The 18,399-nt window shown below is 46.6% G+C and overlaps 1 protein-coding gene across 1 annotated transcript; it reads left to right on the forward strand.

Annotated features, from left to right (window-relative positions):
- Positions 1-272: 272 nt before the first annotated feature.
- Positions 273-18,113, forward strand: LOC142572415 (uncharacterized). Its single transcript, XM_075681506.1, has 3 exons — positions 273-601; positions 4,173-4,274; positions 14,287-18,113. The coding sequence occupies exons 1-3, from the start codon at positions 593-595 to the stop codon at positions 14,659-14,661; spliced, it is 486 nt and encodes a 161-aa protein (XP_075537621.1). The 5' UTR covers positions 273-592; the 3' UTR covers positions 14,662-18,113.
- Positions 18,114-18,399: the final 286 nt, after the last annotated feature.

Here is an 18,399-nt window from a genome sequence, read left to right on the forward strand (position 1 = left end):
GCAACACCACTTTCGCCGCGAGTTAAAGCTTTCAGCGGTCGTGCGCCTATGCGGAGGGCGGGCATAGCCGCACCGCTGCGGGCCATCCTCCGGCGGTAACCGTTCGCTGACCCAGTTCTTCCGCATCGGATGGAGGGGGGGCTCTCTTCTGTCCGCAGATACACACACAGGCGGTCAGGTGAGGGGAGGCGGGGGGATCCGCCCGTATATAAGGACACGTCGGGGGCTCCTTGTCTTTGACACGGACCGTTCTCACCGCCAAAAGCCGCACGGAAGCAACCGCAGAGTGCCACGCCCACTGTGCTACGACGCACGAGGAAGGAGCGGACGCTAACGAAATTGCTTCCTCGGGATTGATTGCTCAAAAGGGACGCGCCGAAACTATATACGGTCTTCTGAACTTCGCCCGGTGCTGGTGGTGGTGACCCGTCCGCGGCTTGCTGTGATCCTAGACAGTCTGGCAACCTGGACCGCCGACTTTCGCTGACGGCGCTGCGTGTACCGACGTGACTGCACAAGTCGCTGGACTTCGCTGTTTACTGCTGCCAAGAGAAGGAATTGAACTCCCTTGCGAACCTCCAGAGGGACCAAGATGAATAAGGTGAGACGAAATTTCAAACGATCGGCATCGGTTGAACCAGTGTGCGTTGAATGCAAGGCTTGTGGCGTTTTTTTTTTTTTTCTCGTGTGCTGTGAACATAGGTCATGTTGTGCTTTGCATAGCTTGTTGAATAGCGCATGGCGTGCTAAGACCCTGTAATGCCCACCGAACGGACGAATATGTATGATTAGGGGGTGATGGAAATGCATTCACAGAAAATTTGCTGCACTGCTTGCAAGTCAAAGTACCGGTGTGCTGCAGAAGAGATCGGATCGCGTAATCTTTACGGGCTTTTTTGGGGAGAATTTGACGAACTTAAGCACACGTTGAACCCATTTCTTTCCACGCATACTTTTGAGTGCCATATTGTTACTCTACTTGGTATTATATCTGCCATAACGTTATCAACCTTTTCAGACCCGTACCTGCTTCAATCCAGGAGATGCATAAAGCTGGAAAATTACATAACGTTTTTCTGTTTAACACATTGAGTCTTAGGCAGCAGCACCAGCCTAATGTAATGCCATATAGCCCTGCATATCTGCAAGACCGCAAAAAATTTTCTTAATCGAGACATTAAGCCATGTAAATTAAAAAAAAAATTAAGCCTCATTTGGCTTGTCAGAGCATAGACCTCTCGTCGAAGAGCTGAAAATGGGCACATGCTCCACTCTTGAATGCGTCTAGCCATCATAAATATACACTTTTTCAGCTATCACTTTTGTTTGTCCTCATACAACTCCTAACACTTGCGTTCGTTTGCACGTATGCCCACGCTACCCGCTTGCAATGTATGCCACATGTTGTCAACAATAGCAATAATGGCTTAAATATAATCAATGACCGTGACTACGTAGAAGGAAGAGGAGAAATAAAGAGAGAAGGCAGGGATCCTAAAGAGAAATGTGTCTGGTTGACTGCGTAATTTGTGCAAATTCTTGTTTGAAGCTGGTCGAGAGCAATCTGCCTTTCTAGGCATCAATGATGGACCAGAGAAAAAAATGTATTTGAGTAAAACACGGGGAAGGAAATTCCTTTTGTAGCTTCGTCCTTCTCTCTGGGCGGTTCACAATCTTTCTATTTTACAAACGTGCTTCTGAGCAAGCGGTCAGCACTTACATTAGTTCCGGGATCACTTCCTTGCGCATGAATTTACACATATGGCGAGCCTGAAAATGCTGTTATAGCTTCTTTTAAAGGGAAGAAACTGCATAAAACTACTGGGGAGTAAAAGGTTCGGTTACGAAAACGAAGTGTAGCACCCTGTCGTTTTTTCTCTCCCACTGGAGCAGCGTTTCTCAGCTTCTCAAAATTTATACCATTTTTTTTTTCACGAAATTTGTTGTGAAGTATGGTTGCGACATTTTCCATGAGCCTTTTGAAAATATTTCTGCTAGACGCAGCAATGAGTATAAAAGCGTAATACAGGTCCCAGCCATTTGAATGTGCACCTATAGATAAGATCAAGACGGTATATGACCTGTAAATAGCGTTGCTTAAAGAGGATGCTACATAACGAAGCTTTCTTAAGCTGAGTATTACTTTACCGCCTTGAGAGAGAGAGAGAGATAAAGGAAACAAGAAAAGGCACGCAGGTTAACGCCGATAGTTGTCCGGTTGGCTACATTGCGTGTAAATTTAAAGAACGAATGAGTAAGCACAATGAGAGAGAGAGAGAGAGAGAGAGAGAGAGAGTTCGCATGCGCAGATGCAGGGTGTCTTAAACATCTTAAACATCAGGTCCATTGATTTTATGGAAGTCATTAGAGCACATAGCTTTCTGCATTAAGAACGGGTGAAGACATACACCCAGTATCTTTGCCTCTGCAAGTGACCGACCATCTAGTTGTCTGAGCGCGCTCCAACGAGACTGACGTCGAAGCGGGTGTAGTTGCACATGAGGTGTTTCGCCTTGAGAGCAACGCTGTTTTTTCTTCGCCAAGAGACCTGCATGCCCCACTGCGGCCCTTGCGAAAAAAAATGAAGGTAGGAAATTTCGTATAAACGTTTGCCGTCTTGGGGGGGGGGGGGGGGGGTATTTTGCGTGGTTGGTCAATTGCCTTTCCAGCAATGAGCAACCGAAAAAAAATATATGTCAGTTAGCACGACTGAGAACGTAAACAAGGAAAGTGTGTCCCCTCGGGCTAAAGGATTTTCATTTCAGACTGCATTTCTGCGCTTGCACAATCGTATTCGCCACATTCTCGAGAATATCAACAGGGACAAACCAGCAGGCGCATTTCGTGGCTGTATCTTCGCATGTCATGTTACTTATATGTCTGTGTGTTCTTTCGTTGTTGTTTGTTACTAGGACAGTATTGGAAGTTTGGCTACTGAAGATTCCGCTATATCAAAATTCCATGTAGAAACAAGCAACAACAAACATTGTAACACTACATAATAGAGCAAACTAGATAAAGAAAAATTGTACAGATTAATCAGAACTTTCACATAGGAGTAAAAAAAAAGTCTCACACCACCTGCTAAGAATTGCAAATAAAATTTTGTATATATGGACACATCACGCGCAATGCAGAGTCAGGACATGTCGTGCGAGAAGCACGAGCACACTTTGCACGCCCATCGCGCGCACGGCCATCCTGTTTCTTCTTGCTTGTGTACACGTCTTCTTCGCGCCTCTGGTTTCGTAGCTGCGTGCGTAGCGCCAACATCCGGTGGAGTGCTCCGTTTACCTGACGCCCGCTTAGTACGCGTATACAGCCGTCAAATGCGTCCTCTTGCTTCGATCAGCAACGGGCGATGTCAGCTGTATACGGTTGCGTGTCGGGAGCACGCAGACGCAAGTGCAGGCAATGTCTCGGTCGCGCCAGCGCGAGCAATTGCAAAACATGCGGTGAAGCGGATACCACTTGCATTCCAGTGCAACGCGTTTGGGGCACCGCGGGAGAAACTTGACGGGCTGTCGGCCGACAGCGCCGAGGTGTTCTTCTGGCCACACGTTCGATTTCGCGCGCGGGAGGCAGCTCGTTAAACTCTGCGCGACTTCCTCGAGCCGTCAAACCTCGCCACCAGGCTGCTCTATGTCAACTGACAGTACCGGTGTGTGGGTTAAGTGACAAAGTCTCTTGAGGAAGTCACTCTATGCAAGGGAACTATGGACAAACTTGTACCTAGCATTCGCTCCGTTGTACACAGTCCAACGCTCTTATAACGAAGTGCCTGGCGCCTCCGAAATTATTCGTTATTACATGTCGCTTCGTTCCGCACAGCACCACTCGCAACCAGAACCGGGCCATAATTATTGTTTCGCCATACAGGTCACTTCGTTGTAGATACTTTCTTTCTAGAGGCGCTCGATTGTAGATCGAAATAGCTGCCTTCTTTTGCTCAATCCTCTATGCTGCCACATCTCCCTGTCCTTTTACTCGTGTACATCCGTGCCCGCACTGATTAGCGCCTTTCAGGTTGACCGTAGCTATAGCTAGGCACTCAGTACTTTTCCTCCGCCCTTCCCCTTTATTTATTTATTTATTTTATTCATTTCAATCAACCACCAACCATACAGAACGCGAGTGCTGACTTTCTGTTTCCGCCTCTGTTTGTGTCGCAGCTCGCAGCGTTGTTGGCGTCCTCCCTGTGCGTCGTCGCTGTCCATGCGGGGCACCTCGGCCATGGCGTCGTTCCGGCCTACGTTGCGACACAGCAGCTTTACGTAAGCGAGGCCGCGACGTCTCTTGTTACTCGCCTGCGTAACGCGAGATGCGTACACGATGCTGTCCGAATGCCGGAGGACGCGATGTGACACGCAACCTTGCGGTGAACCTTCCGTGTAGTGATAAGGGAACGTGGTGTATGAAAGGGGATGTGTAGAGCGCACAATGTGCGCAGGTTGTGCCCGGACGTAGACTATAGCCGCTCGCTAATTACTTTGTTTGCATTACATCGACGTTTGTGACCTGAACATCAGTGATTAATAATACATTAAAAACAATGCGGAAATGTAATGTGTTGTTCTGATAATCTCGAAGAATACCCTTTTATTTGTTGTTGCAGCTTGTGTTAATCTTTTCTTGTGTAGAAAAATGGAAAGGTAAGCCTCTTAAGGACCGGCTATTCCGAAATTACAAATGCACTAGTCATCAGGAATAATCAAACAAAAAAAAAGCAACGAGGAAAGAAAATGGACAGCATCACCCGAAAGGCGAAGCCTTGATTGCGATAGCAAATTATTAGACAGATATACGAAGTAGTCAGTCGTTTTATCAGCTGCACAAACACCTGTAAACATTCGCCTACTAACTAAATTAACGAGCACGTTGTTCATGCGCACACAGGCACACACAAACACATGTTACTACAGATGACCGCGGACACACGCTGTCGGAACACTGGCGCGGTGAAGAGCGGTAGCAGCGGCTAGTGAATTCCCCTTCGTACTGCCTCTCGTTTCAATCAAGACTACGCGCGCGAGAACATAGTGCACACGAAGCCATCAACTATATCAGGTCCGCTAGCCTTCGAACCCACCACAGATTGCCTCCCGCAGCCGCCCGCAGCTGCCGCACATTCAGCGTTTTCGCGGCGTTGGCTGACGTTTCGTTACCCGGCGTCTCTGGGCGTCGACGCTGAGGGTGGCGCGCTGAAGAGACACCAGATGTCGCCGCCGCCGCCGCTGGAAGCGGCTCGATAAGCGCAGACCAATCAGCGCTGGTCCGCGTGCCGCCCATGTGGACGGACGCACTCACTGGCGACCATTCTTACACCGTGCTGGCGACGTTCACGCGACGACACCGAAGGATGCAACGCCAGAAAACGCCGGTAAAAACACCAAGGCGCACTATCCTGCTCCCTTCACCCCCCGCCACCCCGCCTCCTCATTGCGCGCGTAAGAAGGTGGCGTGTACCCTCCTCGACTACCTCCCTTGCAAGCACGAGAATGCACCGTCGTCAAGCCATCATCCTTGGCTCATTCTCGCGTGCTTTCACGGACAACTTTCTGCGGCAATGAAGGTAAAGCTGAGGGCGCGTGGCTACTGCACATGTGTTACGGCGCCAAGTAGTCCACCAGCGTTTCAGTGCTCTTGGTTGCTCGAAACAGAAGCTGAATCGACGCAGCTTCACGTGCGACGGCTTCGCGTTTGCCCAGACGCGGAAGGAAAAAGCCGCAAAATTAGTGAACTTTTACATTCAGTTGTTTGTTTTATCTTATTTAATTGTTGCTAGTAAGGCGTTTATATGATTTCTCTTGCCCAGCTTAAGCTAACGTGGATGAATACACGAGACTCTTTTCAAGAGCGCTCTTACTTGTGCGCACTTTCCCTCCGTAGCTTTCCCTTCATTGCCACAGAAAGTTGTCCGCGAGACTGGAAATGGCGCGCGGCTGCGATGTTATCGCGCTTCGACTTAATACGGTACCTCACGCCGAAGCCGACGACGACGATGGTGGAAATTAGCCGCGAGTGTCCATGTAAGTGCTATCGCAATAAAATCTCAACACGAAAAAGATGCACGAATGCAAGTAACAAGCCCACGAAAGCGCCATTACATGGGCTTTAGCAACCGTAGCACAGTCCATTATACGTGGAACCGTGATCCATCACACAGGAGGGTGGGAGTATACACAAGTCCTTTCATGTATCCATACATACATACATGTAGCTAATTAATAAAGGGAAAATTATATGCAGCATTCATATTTACACCTAAACTGACCGCGGAGGACAATGCGGCCACGGTCTCAATCGTTGAAAGGAAAAAAATAACGTGACATCGATAGGTTGACAAATAAGAAATACAGCGCAGAGCACTCATGTAGCCTGTACCTTCCCATTTATTTTACATCTGAAATAAGAAAGAAAGAATTCACGTAATATTACTCAAAGGTAGTCCATTAGTGTCTACTAAAACATTGTAAAGGGTGAAGACGGCACGCCTCTAGTTATCAAGCCATGACCACGGTCAGAAAACTATTTCGATGTTGCTGCAGCTACTGATTCGATTTTGTTACTGTTGTCGTTATTGTTGCTGTTCTTGTAAGCGGCCTAGCAAATCATTGTAAAGTATGGAGAAAAATGTAGTTCTGCATTTAATTTAACATCTGCACATCATTTCATTTAGTCATCTTCATCCTACTGCACTAAAACACGATGAAAAAACCGTGTTTCTTCACCCAAGTTCCGCGTGAAGAGTTTTTTGTCATAAGAGGCAAACTTTGTTGTCACCTTCCCGGCCACACATGAGGACGGTCACGATGCGCAATTTGCAGCTTTTACGTCGCCTTCCTCATTTCCGCTGGCTTCCACGACGGGCGTGTTGACGGTAATGCTACAAAAATAAGGCTATGCTAAAACACTCTACAAGTCCACGCATGTAGAGGCCTCCAGATAACGGGGTAGGCGCATGTTTTATTGTCATTCCAAATCAATAAAGGAAAAGAAAAAACTGCACACACCATTGGAGGATGATTGCCAACGTCAAGCAATAACTTGCCTGTAGACCTTCTGATGGGGACACTTATTGGTTATCTTTGCCGATTAATGTTATGAGGCGTACGAATACTGTGACGTCGTACTGCCTCCGTGATCGGTGAGTGTTAGAAACAGTGGCGTAGTAACGGGGGGGAAGGGGGGGCAGTGCGTGGGCCTCGGTTGCCAGGAGCCAGGTGGAGGGGGGGGGGGGGGAGGTGTCTTATATGTCTTTCCGCTGGCTTCCATGGGCGAAAATGGTAGCGGAACGTTTCATGTGCGGCGCGGTGCGCTCATGTCCCACCATGCTTTGTGTGTCGTCAGTATCTATACAGTGTTCCATTTATCAATTTTGTATCGTTTGCAATAGTTTTGTACCAGTTTCGCGGTGTTCAAGAAAAACACTGCCTACTAGTGATAGCTAACCATTTTTTTGTCATTTTGTTGTTGCCACGGTGGCGTCCCACAGGGCGGAGTACTGAGCCTTATTCTCTTTAACCTTACTATGGTTCGCCTTGCACAAATATTACCCAAAACAATTCACTTATCAATGTACGCTTATGATATTTGTCTTTGATCTTTTGCGGCGACTCGTCTTCAAGTGCGCGCGACAGCGGGCAGCCACCCGAACTTGTTCGTATCTCCGCAAACAAAGCCTTAGTGTGGCCATCGAAACAGGCGCGTCAATCGCGTTTACGCGCAAACCCATAGTATCGTACCGTGTTTCTCTCAATGACCAGGGTATCAAATACGAGAAGTATCGCTGCTTCTTAAGCGTGACAGGGGCCTTTCATGGAGCCCCCTCTGAATCTACCGGAAGCGGAGACTAATGTCGATTGTACGTATGATGAGGTTCCTGTGTGGCAAAACATGGTACACGTGGGTACGGTTCATGCTGCAGCTGTAAAGAGCACTGTTTCTGGGCTCTTTACGGTGCAGTGGCCGGTTTTGCCGAACACATGTAAAACAAACGTTCGTACCCTCGAAAGTTTGCGAGGCCAGGCTCTTCGCATCACAATGCGCCTCCACTCACTCAACACTCATGCTTACTAGAGACTAGTTGGTTCCAACATATATGATGATTGACAACCTTAGAGCACACATTACCCAGTCACTATATTGCTGCTTTGCCAGCACAATGACCTCACGGCACATTTTCCAAGCTTGTTGCGACACATCAAGGCTACCTTGCGTCGGGCTTTACCCAGCAGCAAGACCACTGTTACCCCTCTGGTGCCTGTTACAGCCACAAGTACGCCTCACGATTCCGGGAATTACGAAGAAGACTCGTCAATCAACAGTTGCTCAACGTCAGTTCACACTGTCATTATTGAACGACACATATGAACAAAGAACGCAGATTTACACTGATGGATCGGTGTCAGCCACCAGCTCCACAGGCGCTGCTCTCATCCCGGCCTTACAAGTAACAATTACGTTCAAGGTGTCCCATATAACGACCTTTACGGCAGCAGAACTTGCCACTATACGTGCCGCTGGTAATTAATTACATCGCACAAGCCAAAACTCGAAAGTGGGTTGTTTTTGTGACTCCAAGGCAGCCTTTCAGAATCTGCAATCAGCCTTACGACGCAAGGCCCATGAAAAACTGGGGCTCGAGACCAGAGAAGTTATCCATCAAGCCCTCATAAACGGACATGACATCATCTTCCTATGGCTTCCGGGGCGCTGTGGCATCGTCAAAAATGTCCTTGCTGATGATGCCGCCCGGTCAGTCCCTAAAAAAACCATGACACTTCCTATACCCTTATCCAGGACAGACGCTGCGAAGGGTCCTTTACTTGCTCAAAGCAAGACTGAATCTTTGTGGAACACCCGGATTTTCTCCAACTGCCGTCTCCATCGGCTGGATCCTACGTCGAGGCTGCATATTCCATCGAACTTCTTCCGCCGTGATGCAAGTTTACTGTGCAGCCTCTGGTTAGGGGTGGCTTTTACGAAAGCCTACTCATTCCATATTGGAATGACCGACTCACCGATTTGTGACTCGTGCAAACGTGAAGAGACGATCGAGAACGTGTTGCGTTTGTGTAATCTCTATGAGATCGAACGCGACGTTCTTCGGACAGTGTTAAACCGATTAGATAGCGGACTATTTTCATAGACTGAGATTCTTGGACCATGGCCTCACGCGTCGTCGCAGACTCACAATGCGACGCGAGCACTGCTATGTTTCATGAAATCGACTGGCCTCAATGACCGACTATAGGCGTGTAGTTATGGACAACCGCACGAATTCACATTGATAGTACCTTCTTCCCTCCATCTCCTTTCTTTTCTTCCCTTAAACACCTTCCCCTGTCTATGGTAGCAAACCGGACGTGCGTCTGGCTGACTTTCCTACCTTTCCTTCCTTCTTTTCTTCTCTTAAACACCTTCCCCTTCAATTTTCCCTTTATTCATTACTTCTCTCCACCTTGCGGGTTTCCGCAGAACTACTACGTCAAACTCTTGCCTTTGCGTCGTGTTGTCCACAAATTCGACTTCGCCCTGCCATCTGCTAGCCGCCTGGTTAGCTCAGATGGTACAGCGGCTCCCCCGGAAAGGCGGTGGTCCCGGGTTCAAGTCCCGGACCAGGACGAATTTTTCTTCAACTATGAGGCTTTTCTTTCGAGGAACCCGTATGGGTTTCCTTTGTATCAATCGCTGCGAACGGGTGGATGTCTTATTTTCCCTTTATTCATTACTTCTCTCCACCTTGCGGGTTTCCGCAGAACTTCTACGTCAAACTCTTGCCTTTGCTTCGTGTTGTCGAAAAATTCGACTTCGCCCTGCCATCTGCTAGCCGCCTGGTTAGCTCAGATGGTAGGGCAGCTGCCCCGGAAAGGCGGTGGTCCCGGGTTCAAGTCCCAGACCAGGGCGAATTTTTCTTCAACTATGAGGCTTTTCTTTCGAGGAACCCGTATGGGTTTCCTTTGTAGCAATCGCTACGAACGGGTGGATGTCTTATTTTCCCTTTACTCATAACAGACTTTATAAAGAACGCCGACTCCTATCTATAGTGTATGCGGTTTGTTTGTGCTCGTGTCTATTTTTCTCTCTCTCCCCTTTCTTACGCTCTCTTTTCTTTCTATTTTATCACCATACCCCTTCTCCCCGGGTAGGGTAGCCAACCGGAACTATATCTCGTTAACTCCCGTGCCTTTCTACGCATCCTTTATCTGTGTCGTCAAAAATTTCGAAAGAATTTAGGGAGTGATAAGAGGCCGAATTCACAAAGCTCATGGTTGGTAAGAGCTCTTGGCCATTGACCGCCCGCATTCACTAATGCTACGTTCAGCATCAGGATTGGCTGAAATTTTCTCTCACTAACAATTGCAATGTAATAGTCTTTTTGGATAAAGGGGCAAGATTAGTAAATGCGGTCTTATGGTATAATTGTTGGAGCTGCCTGGCGCTGGAAAGCTCGGTCGATTAAGCAGTCCTGTCCTCTGAATAACCGCATGTCCCACGTAACTTGAGCCAAACGTTAAAAATATCCAAATGCCACGTAGCTGGACAGAACCAAGGCAATGTTGTTTGCCATCGCTTGCAGATACTCAGATGATTCTTTGCATAGCGTCCAATTACATAATTAGTCTTGATTAATTATTGCACTTCTTAGATATTATAATTGGGTGAAAAGCATCAATGAAAAAATTGTAGAGCAACATGAAAAAAGCCCGATATAGCTTTCTGTTGCTCAATACGTGCTACATAAAAGGGTTTTTCCAAGCATGAAAGAAGCCCGCGAAGGCACGAAAAATTGTCGCGCGACTGGCCGCTCGAAGCACTTTGCGTGTGTGCGCGGGCTCCTCTTATGCTTGGAATAACACTTTTATGTAGCACGTTTTGAGCAACAGAATGCTGTAACGGGATTTATTTCATGTTGCACTACAATTCTCTCATTGTCACTATTCATGCTATTATAATATTTGACGAGGTAAATAATTAATTAGCACTAATTACTTAATTAGGTGGCATGCAAAAAATAATCGGAGTATCTCCAAGCGACGGAAAGCAGCATTACCTTGGTTCTATCCAGGTATACGTGGCATTTGCATATTTTTAAAGCTTGGCTCAAGTTACTTGGGGCCCCTTATGTGTTTTTTGTGTTGTGAGTGGTCTGTAGGGTCCTCAAAAAGCGGTCCAAGGGCAAGTCTCGTGGTGAACTCAGTGGCTTTGAAACTTTTGAGTAAAACGCGTTGCCTGGAACCATTTAGGCAGACTATAAGGTGCATCACTTCTTTTTAGTCGAAAACCTTTGACGGAAAGTCACTCACTCTCTTCAGACTTCTTGCTACCATGGCCATGTTGTGCAGCTCCGGTAGTGCATTGAGTGGTTCTCAAGCCCTCTGGCATCTAGATTAGCTGCCATGGAGACTCGAATATTTCGGGTACCAGCGGATAGTAGATCAGTAAGTTGTTCCAATAAATGTTCCGATGGCTGTGTACAGAGACCTGCTGGTTGGCATGCGCAGTGCCTGACTGTCTGACAGTTGAGGGGAGAGCAATTTATGAAAAAAAGTTTTACACTACTCAGTGAGGTAAGACCACTGGGCCGAACTGACACCGGCGATTGCAAAAGTAGTGCAAATGACAACAGAGACTGAAGTTCACACCGGGCAGCACGACATTGAAATGTGTCGTCGATTGGTGGCGTTCACGTCGGCACACGTTTTCTCCCACCGTCAAGGGCACGTAAAATAACCGTGAGCACACACCGACCTCCTCCTCGAGTGCCGCTGATTGATCCAGCAACTTAACGGCTCTAGTAATGGAGCTAAAAAATCGCCCAGTGAACGACTTCACGAAATGTTGGCCACTTCTCGGCCAAACTGACCATATGCGACCGTCACAAGATCACATGACTTCTGCGACTCGTCATTGCGAACGCCGCCTTAAGTAGTGTGTATCCCTAAAAGCAACAAAAAGGGTATTATGCGAGTAAATATGTTGAAATGGCAATAACCAAATCAATAATGCGGTCCACCTTATAGCAGGAAAAATGGAAAGGCGTGTTCATTGGCCACGCGCGCAAGCCCTTGTAGCGCTTAAATCAGCGGGTGCGTTGCAACGTACGACGCAACGCACGATAATATTTAACACGAGAGAAAATTCGCAGAAGGGATCACAGCGCTATCTTTTGCCAGCAGATATGTTCACACTTGTTTGAGTGCTTTGTTCATCTCTTTCTGCACGAGGACGAGCTGCGTGGCTTTGCAAACACGTGGCTAACCTCATCTCCACAAAACGCTACAGTGGGCTCTTGAAATAAATCTCCTGCGTTTCTAAACATAGTCACATGTCCAGGAATCCGCCAATAGAACAAACAGCTCATGGGCTCTTCATTTTATCACCTGGCAAAGCTGTAATGCGAGAGCATTTGCGTGATTCTATCATTACACCATCTCTCCCCATACATTCGCATTGAATTAACCTTTTTGTGCTGCTCCGACGTACCGCGTTGACGCTTTCCTCTATAAGTCTCTGCCTTAGCACGATCGCCCTGTTATTCTGGCCGTCGCCTCACCCCTTGGTCCGCATTCTTCACCTTCCATTTCGGCCCTCCATTTCTGTCCTGTTTTCTATCATAATCCAACTTGCAGAGTGTTTTTGAATTAATTCTTAAATTAAAATGCGTGTGCCCCCTCAATAATCTCACAGAAATGTTGAGGATGGTGGTGTATCGTATATAAGCAGTTCCAAGTAGTTCGCGCATGTACAGTGGTGCCGCCTCAGCTCCACACGTCGCAACCTGCAATGAACTTCGGACATCTATCTATCTATCTATCTATCTATCTATCTATCTATCTATCTATCTATCTATCTATCTATCTATCTATCTATCTATCTATATATATATATATATATATATATATATATATATATATATATATATATCTTCTCACGCTGTCGTGGTCGTTAGTTTAAAGATGAACTTTAACTGGTTTTAATCAATATAAAACTGACATGCATGCATGAGATCCCTTGAATGACATCACATGACATTCATGACATCAATGACACGAATGTCATGATCTAGTCTCTTACGTATACCCGTGATGCCATCTTAGTCATTGTTTGAGCTGGATTAAATGTGGATATGTGTGGCATATGCATGCACCACATAACACGTAAGACGTGGCTGCATTTATATCATGCATAATTGATATGACATGGAGGACATGCATGCATATCACACGACATTAACTAAATGACATCATGTCGTCGCGTTACTTCTGTCGCCACACAGAGATTCTCCTAACACACACAATTGCTTGCTTTACACAATCACATTAGCCCATTTGGTACCTCTTTGAGGAGCACCCTACAATGCGAAATAACCAGCTGCCTATAAGGTGCTTTGCATAACGTTTCAGTGGCTGCCAAGTCACAGCGGCGTCATAGGAAATGAAGACGCCGATAAAGCCGCTCGAACAGCTTTTGAAGACACACAGGAAGAGGCCATACCACTTTCACGGTCCGACGCAGCCAGAAGCCTTCAAGTGCTTACACGGGAGATCACGCTCTCTCTATGGTGCACACCAAACAGCCAGACCAACCGCAGCAATCATCAACACGACCTGCCCTCATTGATGCATCTGTGTATGCCAACTGGACTCCGCCGAAGTGAGGCCACCCAGCTTTATCGCTTATGGCTAGGGGTGGCCTTCACGAAATCCTACTCGTTTCGCATTGGAATGGCCGACAACGCTCTCTGCAATGCCTGTCTTTGCGAGGAGACGCTGGAACACATTCTGTGCGACTGTCCTGAATATAATGTTCCGAGACAGTCCATGGCGTCCGTTCTTGCGCACCTGGACAATAGACCATTGTGAGTTGCAACCATTTTCACATATCGCCGACAGAAGACATCGCAGCTGAAGGCGACGAAGGGACTACTTCGGTTTATGAAGGATACGGGCTTGGACAAGCGGCTGTGACAGTGATGTCGCGTACCGCGCAAGAGTGACGGACTGTAACTGACGATGTGTTTGCTTTGTTATGTGCTCTCTCTCTCGCTCCTCCCATCTATCATCCCCCCCCCATCCCGCTCCCATGTGTAGGGTAGCAAGCCGGTTAGGCTACACTGGTTAACCTCCCTGCCTTCCTTCTCCACTTTTTCCTTCCTTTCCTTCCTTGGTTTCCGCAATACGTGTGATCCACACAGTAATTTTGTTTTTTGTCCTTCAATGGCTAATCGCGGCCTTTCTCTAAGCTGTTCTATATTGTGGCATTTTTGTTTGGTCTGCGCAGTACAAACCACAGCCGTACGTGTTCGGCTACGAGATGAAGGACGCCTGGGGCAACACACAACACCGGCACGAGGTCGGCGACGAGTACAACACAAAGCGCGGCTCATACGGATTCACGGATGCGCACGGAATCTACCGGCGTGTCGAGTACGTGGCCGACGATCTCGGGTTCCGCGCCGTCATCAAGACCAATGAACCCGGCACGAAGACGCACCGCGCCGCGCATGCGCAGTACCTCTCGAACGCCCCTCAGCACGTGGTCCACCACGGCCACCACCACAAGGAGCAGCTAGAGGTACCCGTCTACGTCGACGCGGCGCCGCACCAAACCGTGATCGTTGCTTCTGCAGGACATGGGCTCCACGGGTACCACTAGAACATATTAGCGTAGCCTTAATGAAGAACCGTTAGCGTCACCGCTGCCGCCTCCTCCGTACTACACATGAGCGGTAAGCGCCTCGCATTCGCAGTCGGCGGCACAGGCGGTATCGGCAACGGTAATAACAGAACGGCAACGCGATGCCGAAAGCAAGCGCGGGTTGTGTAGAGATTTGAGGGTCACGCTCCGCTTGATGTCTCAATCTTCTCCTCCGCCGAATCCACTGTACTGTTTACATGATCTCTGGCTGGGAACTTTCAGCCCGATTTCACCCCGTTATTGTCGAGTTCATGTAAGCATAATGTGTGCCACTCGGCGCATGACGGCAAGTGCTGAGGGCCGCAAACAAGGTCTTTCGGAGTGCTCGTGGCTCGAACAAGACGGAGAAAAACACCACCCTGTTCAAATCGCGAGCAGTTTAAGCGCCGGCAGTGCTAAAAGCTCACTATGTGGACCGGCATCTGTTGCTGTCGCGCATGGTGTGGCTTTAGTGCTTTTGGCGCTGACGGTAGGCATTCGTAATGACAGACACTTTAATTTGACTCCACTAGCGCACAGGTGGCAGGACCTGACACGCTGTTCAGCGTTGATCATCGACAATATCAGGCACCTGAGCGGAGGCGCCAATATACGTGCAAGGTACACTGGCAAAACTCGATGTGCTATACACGGTGGGCTTGACTTTAAAGCAAGCTTTCACTCTTGAGTGACATTCTAAATGCATGGGAACGGAGAAATTGTTTTGTTCAGTGTCCACCGAACGACTTTTAATGAGGTTTGTTGTATTTAAGTCCGAAGGCTGGGAGTTCTACCTACAGTTGGAACCATGTTCCTGGTTTCGGTTATCACATGTTTGTTGATATTGCCAAAAGTTGATAAAAGAATAAAGGTGTAGAAGCATCAAATTTATAACTCCGTAAGTCAGCATTACGAAAACAAGAACCACATCACATTTAACGCCGACACAATAAATATATTCTGCAAATCTCTGAATTATGCCACTAAAATTTCAGAGAAAGAAATTTGCGCAAATGGCGCGAACATTGTAATGATTTCTAACGAAAGTGATAAAGTGCATGAATTATATGTTTCCACTTTAGATAGTGCGATACCGTTTACTGAATCGTTATGTATTCGTTTTAGGCACAGATCTGCGAATTCTTATACTCGGAGCTTCTATTTCTTATAAGTTATTTTTCTCCATAAATTTTCAGTATGTAACCTAAGGCCCTAAATAAATAATCTGCTTCGAAGAGCAGGCAGAATCATATTTCTCTCTTAAATGCCGCTTTAATTTATTGAAGTTAGATAAGTTAAGTGGTTGTCTAAATGGGGAATTTCAGCAAAATGGGAAATTTTGACCTGAACACCAAGCTTCATGTTAAGCCGATTCCTTTTCACAGTAGGTTTGAGGAAGTAACGGCCTGGTCAACATTCAAGGTACGTCATTAGTGCCCGTAGTGTATTCAATTAATCATTTATTATTTTCACATTACAGCATCGCGTGCTACTCTGTGAATAAGCTGATATAGAAAGTTGCTGCGTTGCTTTCATGACCACTGCCACTCGTTTAACAGTTTGGAAAACTGCACGTCCGTTGCTGTCGTTTAAGGACAGGTGGCGTCGGCGGGTGAGCACATATTCAACTTCGGTCGTAGAGAATGTGATAAGCGCGGGAAATAACCACCGTGTTCGTCTTAATACGAGCGTGAGCAGTCTGACTAAAGCTCGGAAGAACGTGTTGTCATTATACTGAAATGCACGTGAGACTTAAGCACAATGTTTACAGTGCTTATGATGCTGCTGTGTGAAAGTGTGCGCGACCAAAAGACGCGCTAGAATTGCGATTGCAGTGGGTGACTCTTCTTTGTTGGAGGCAGACGTGATTGCTACAGCGCCTCTGCGGATCACGGGGCAAAGTTTATTGAAGAACGCGGCTAAGTAGAATTTAGGTCCCCCGAAAGGTAGCGCATTAGTCAAATTTGTTGCACGATTCCTGTGACGTATTGTGGACCGCAGAAGTTGAGCTATACGTTAATCTCACAACAACCATTTAAGATGCCCATTCCTATACATCGGCTGTCTCTTGTTCAACGCTGTTCTCTAGTACTGATTAAATGCTGACGTACTGTGATGCTCTCGTCGTCCCCCATGTCCTTTATAACTCCTGGCGCCATTTGCAGGCGCTGAATATAACTTTTGTCATGCACCGTAGTTATACTCAAGCACGGTATTTTGCGACCGATATACCGAACGCCGTTACGCTGTAGAATCTTTTTGCAGAAAAGAAAAGTATTTTACTGGGATAGACTGTTCGCCGACGCTTAATGAGCCGGGAAGAATCTTGCCTCAATGTTTGCCCCCTTGTGCAACGAAGGACATTGCAGAATTGGTCTTTTTTCTATGAGATTTGCCCAAAATGTGTGTTTATGTGCTGTTTCCTATATTTGTTTTTTTTTCGTATGTGCGGAATTTAAGATATTTCACGCTGACAGTCCCGCTAAATGTGTTCGGCTGTAAGAAGCAAGTTAGAAATATTCCGCACCGAGTTATGGCACTTAACGCTCTAAATTTCAATTTTTAAACATGTTAACTCGGTGGGGTATAAACTGGACAATGCGGTACTCGCACAATTTGCTGGCGGTGACAACTATAGGTTTAAATAATAGACGTGTTCTTCAAACTTATTTTTGCCTTTGGGGAAGTAGATTCCCATATCGAAAATCGGGTTACCTTTAGTAGATACAAGAAACTTCAAATCTACGAACAGTGTATGTATAAGAAACTTCTTTAACATATAGAAAGCGTGAGCTTAGCTGTACACTTATATCGGTCTAGATGATTATCTTGTGTTTATGCATTCGTTCTGCGTCCGGCGATGCTCACAATGAGGTTGCTGTCATGAATCACTTTGTCTTTACTCTCTTCTAACCACAATAGCTTTTTTCACTTTACATTCAAGGTAGCAGGCCACATGTTTCATTTTCGACTTAAAACATGAACAAGTTCTCTCTTTATCTTTTCTGATTACGTCACTTTCGAAGCACTGAAGTTCATAGCATTCGTATATTCTGTGAGAAAGTAAATAATCTTACTTTACCAAAATGAGAATGTATATAGAGTTTCGTTGCGTGATTTTAAGGGCCGAGTTTCATGAGGTTCATATGCAGAACATTCATTATGCTGGTGATGCAGCATGTCCATCTTGTTCTGTAAGCCGTCTTTCTCCCTTTTACTCTTTTGTTGAATAGTTTTTCGTGCAAGCTGTATGAGTATATTTTTTTTCTTTTTTGGCATGTAGAATGGCGTCTTGCATTGCTTATACAATTCGTTCGTTAGCGCGGGATATATTACGATGTGGGTTTATGCTGTCTATTGTTAGTGCTCCACGAACCCTTGAATAAAGTTTTGGCAAAAAGTGTCGTTTCTTGCGTGTTGCTAGCGCATTAATTTTTTCCCCCGAAATTTCCTGACCTTATTGTCGCTGATACGCAATTTCCTATAAAACCGACCTCCTAAAACGAACCAAACTTGTTAATCATTCGACAGAACTCCACATTCTGCATGTTCATTAGGAATTGTTGTTTATTGCACTGACATTTGTTAACCGCGAGCTTTGACCATTCGTTTTCTTTTTCTTCTCCAAATTTCGCTGCCTTCCGAACTTTCGCTGCATCTGTACAAACACTGTAAACGTAGAATCGGTCTATGGCAAAAAGCTCAACGGACTGATTT

This window comes from Dermacentor variabilis, chromosome 2 (assembly GCF_050947875.1).
Source record: "Dermacentor variabilis isolate Ectoservices chromosome 2, ASM5094787v1, whole genome shotgun sequence".
Taxonomy (NCBI): domain Eukaryota; kingdom Metazoa; phylum Arthropoda; class Arachnida; order Ixodida; family Ixodidae; genus Dermacentor; species Dermacentor variabilis.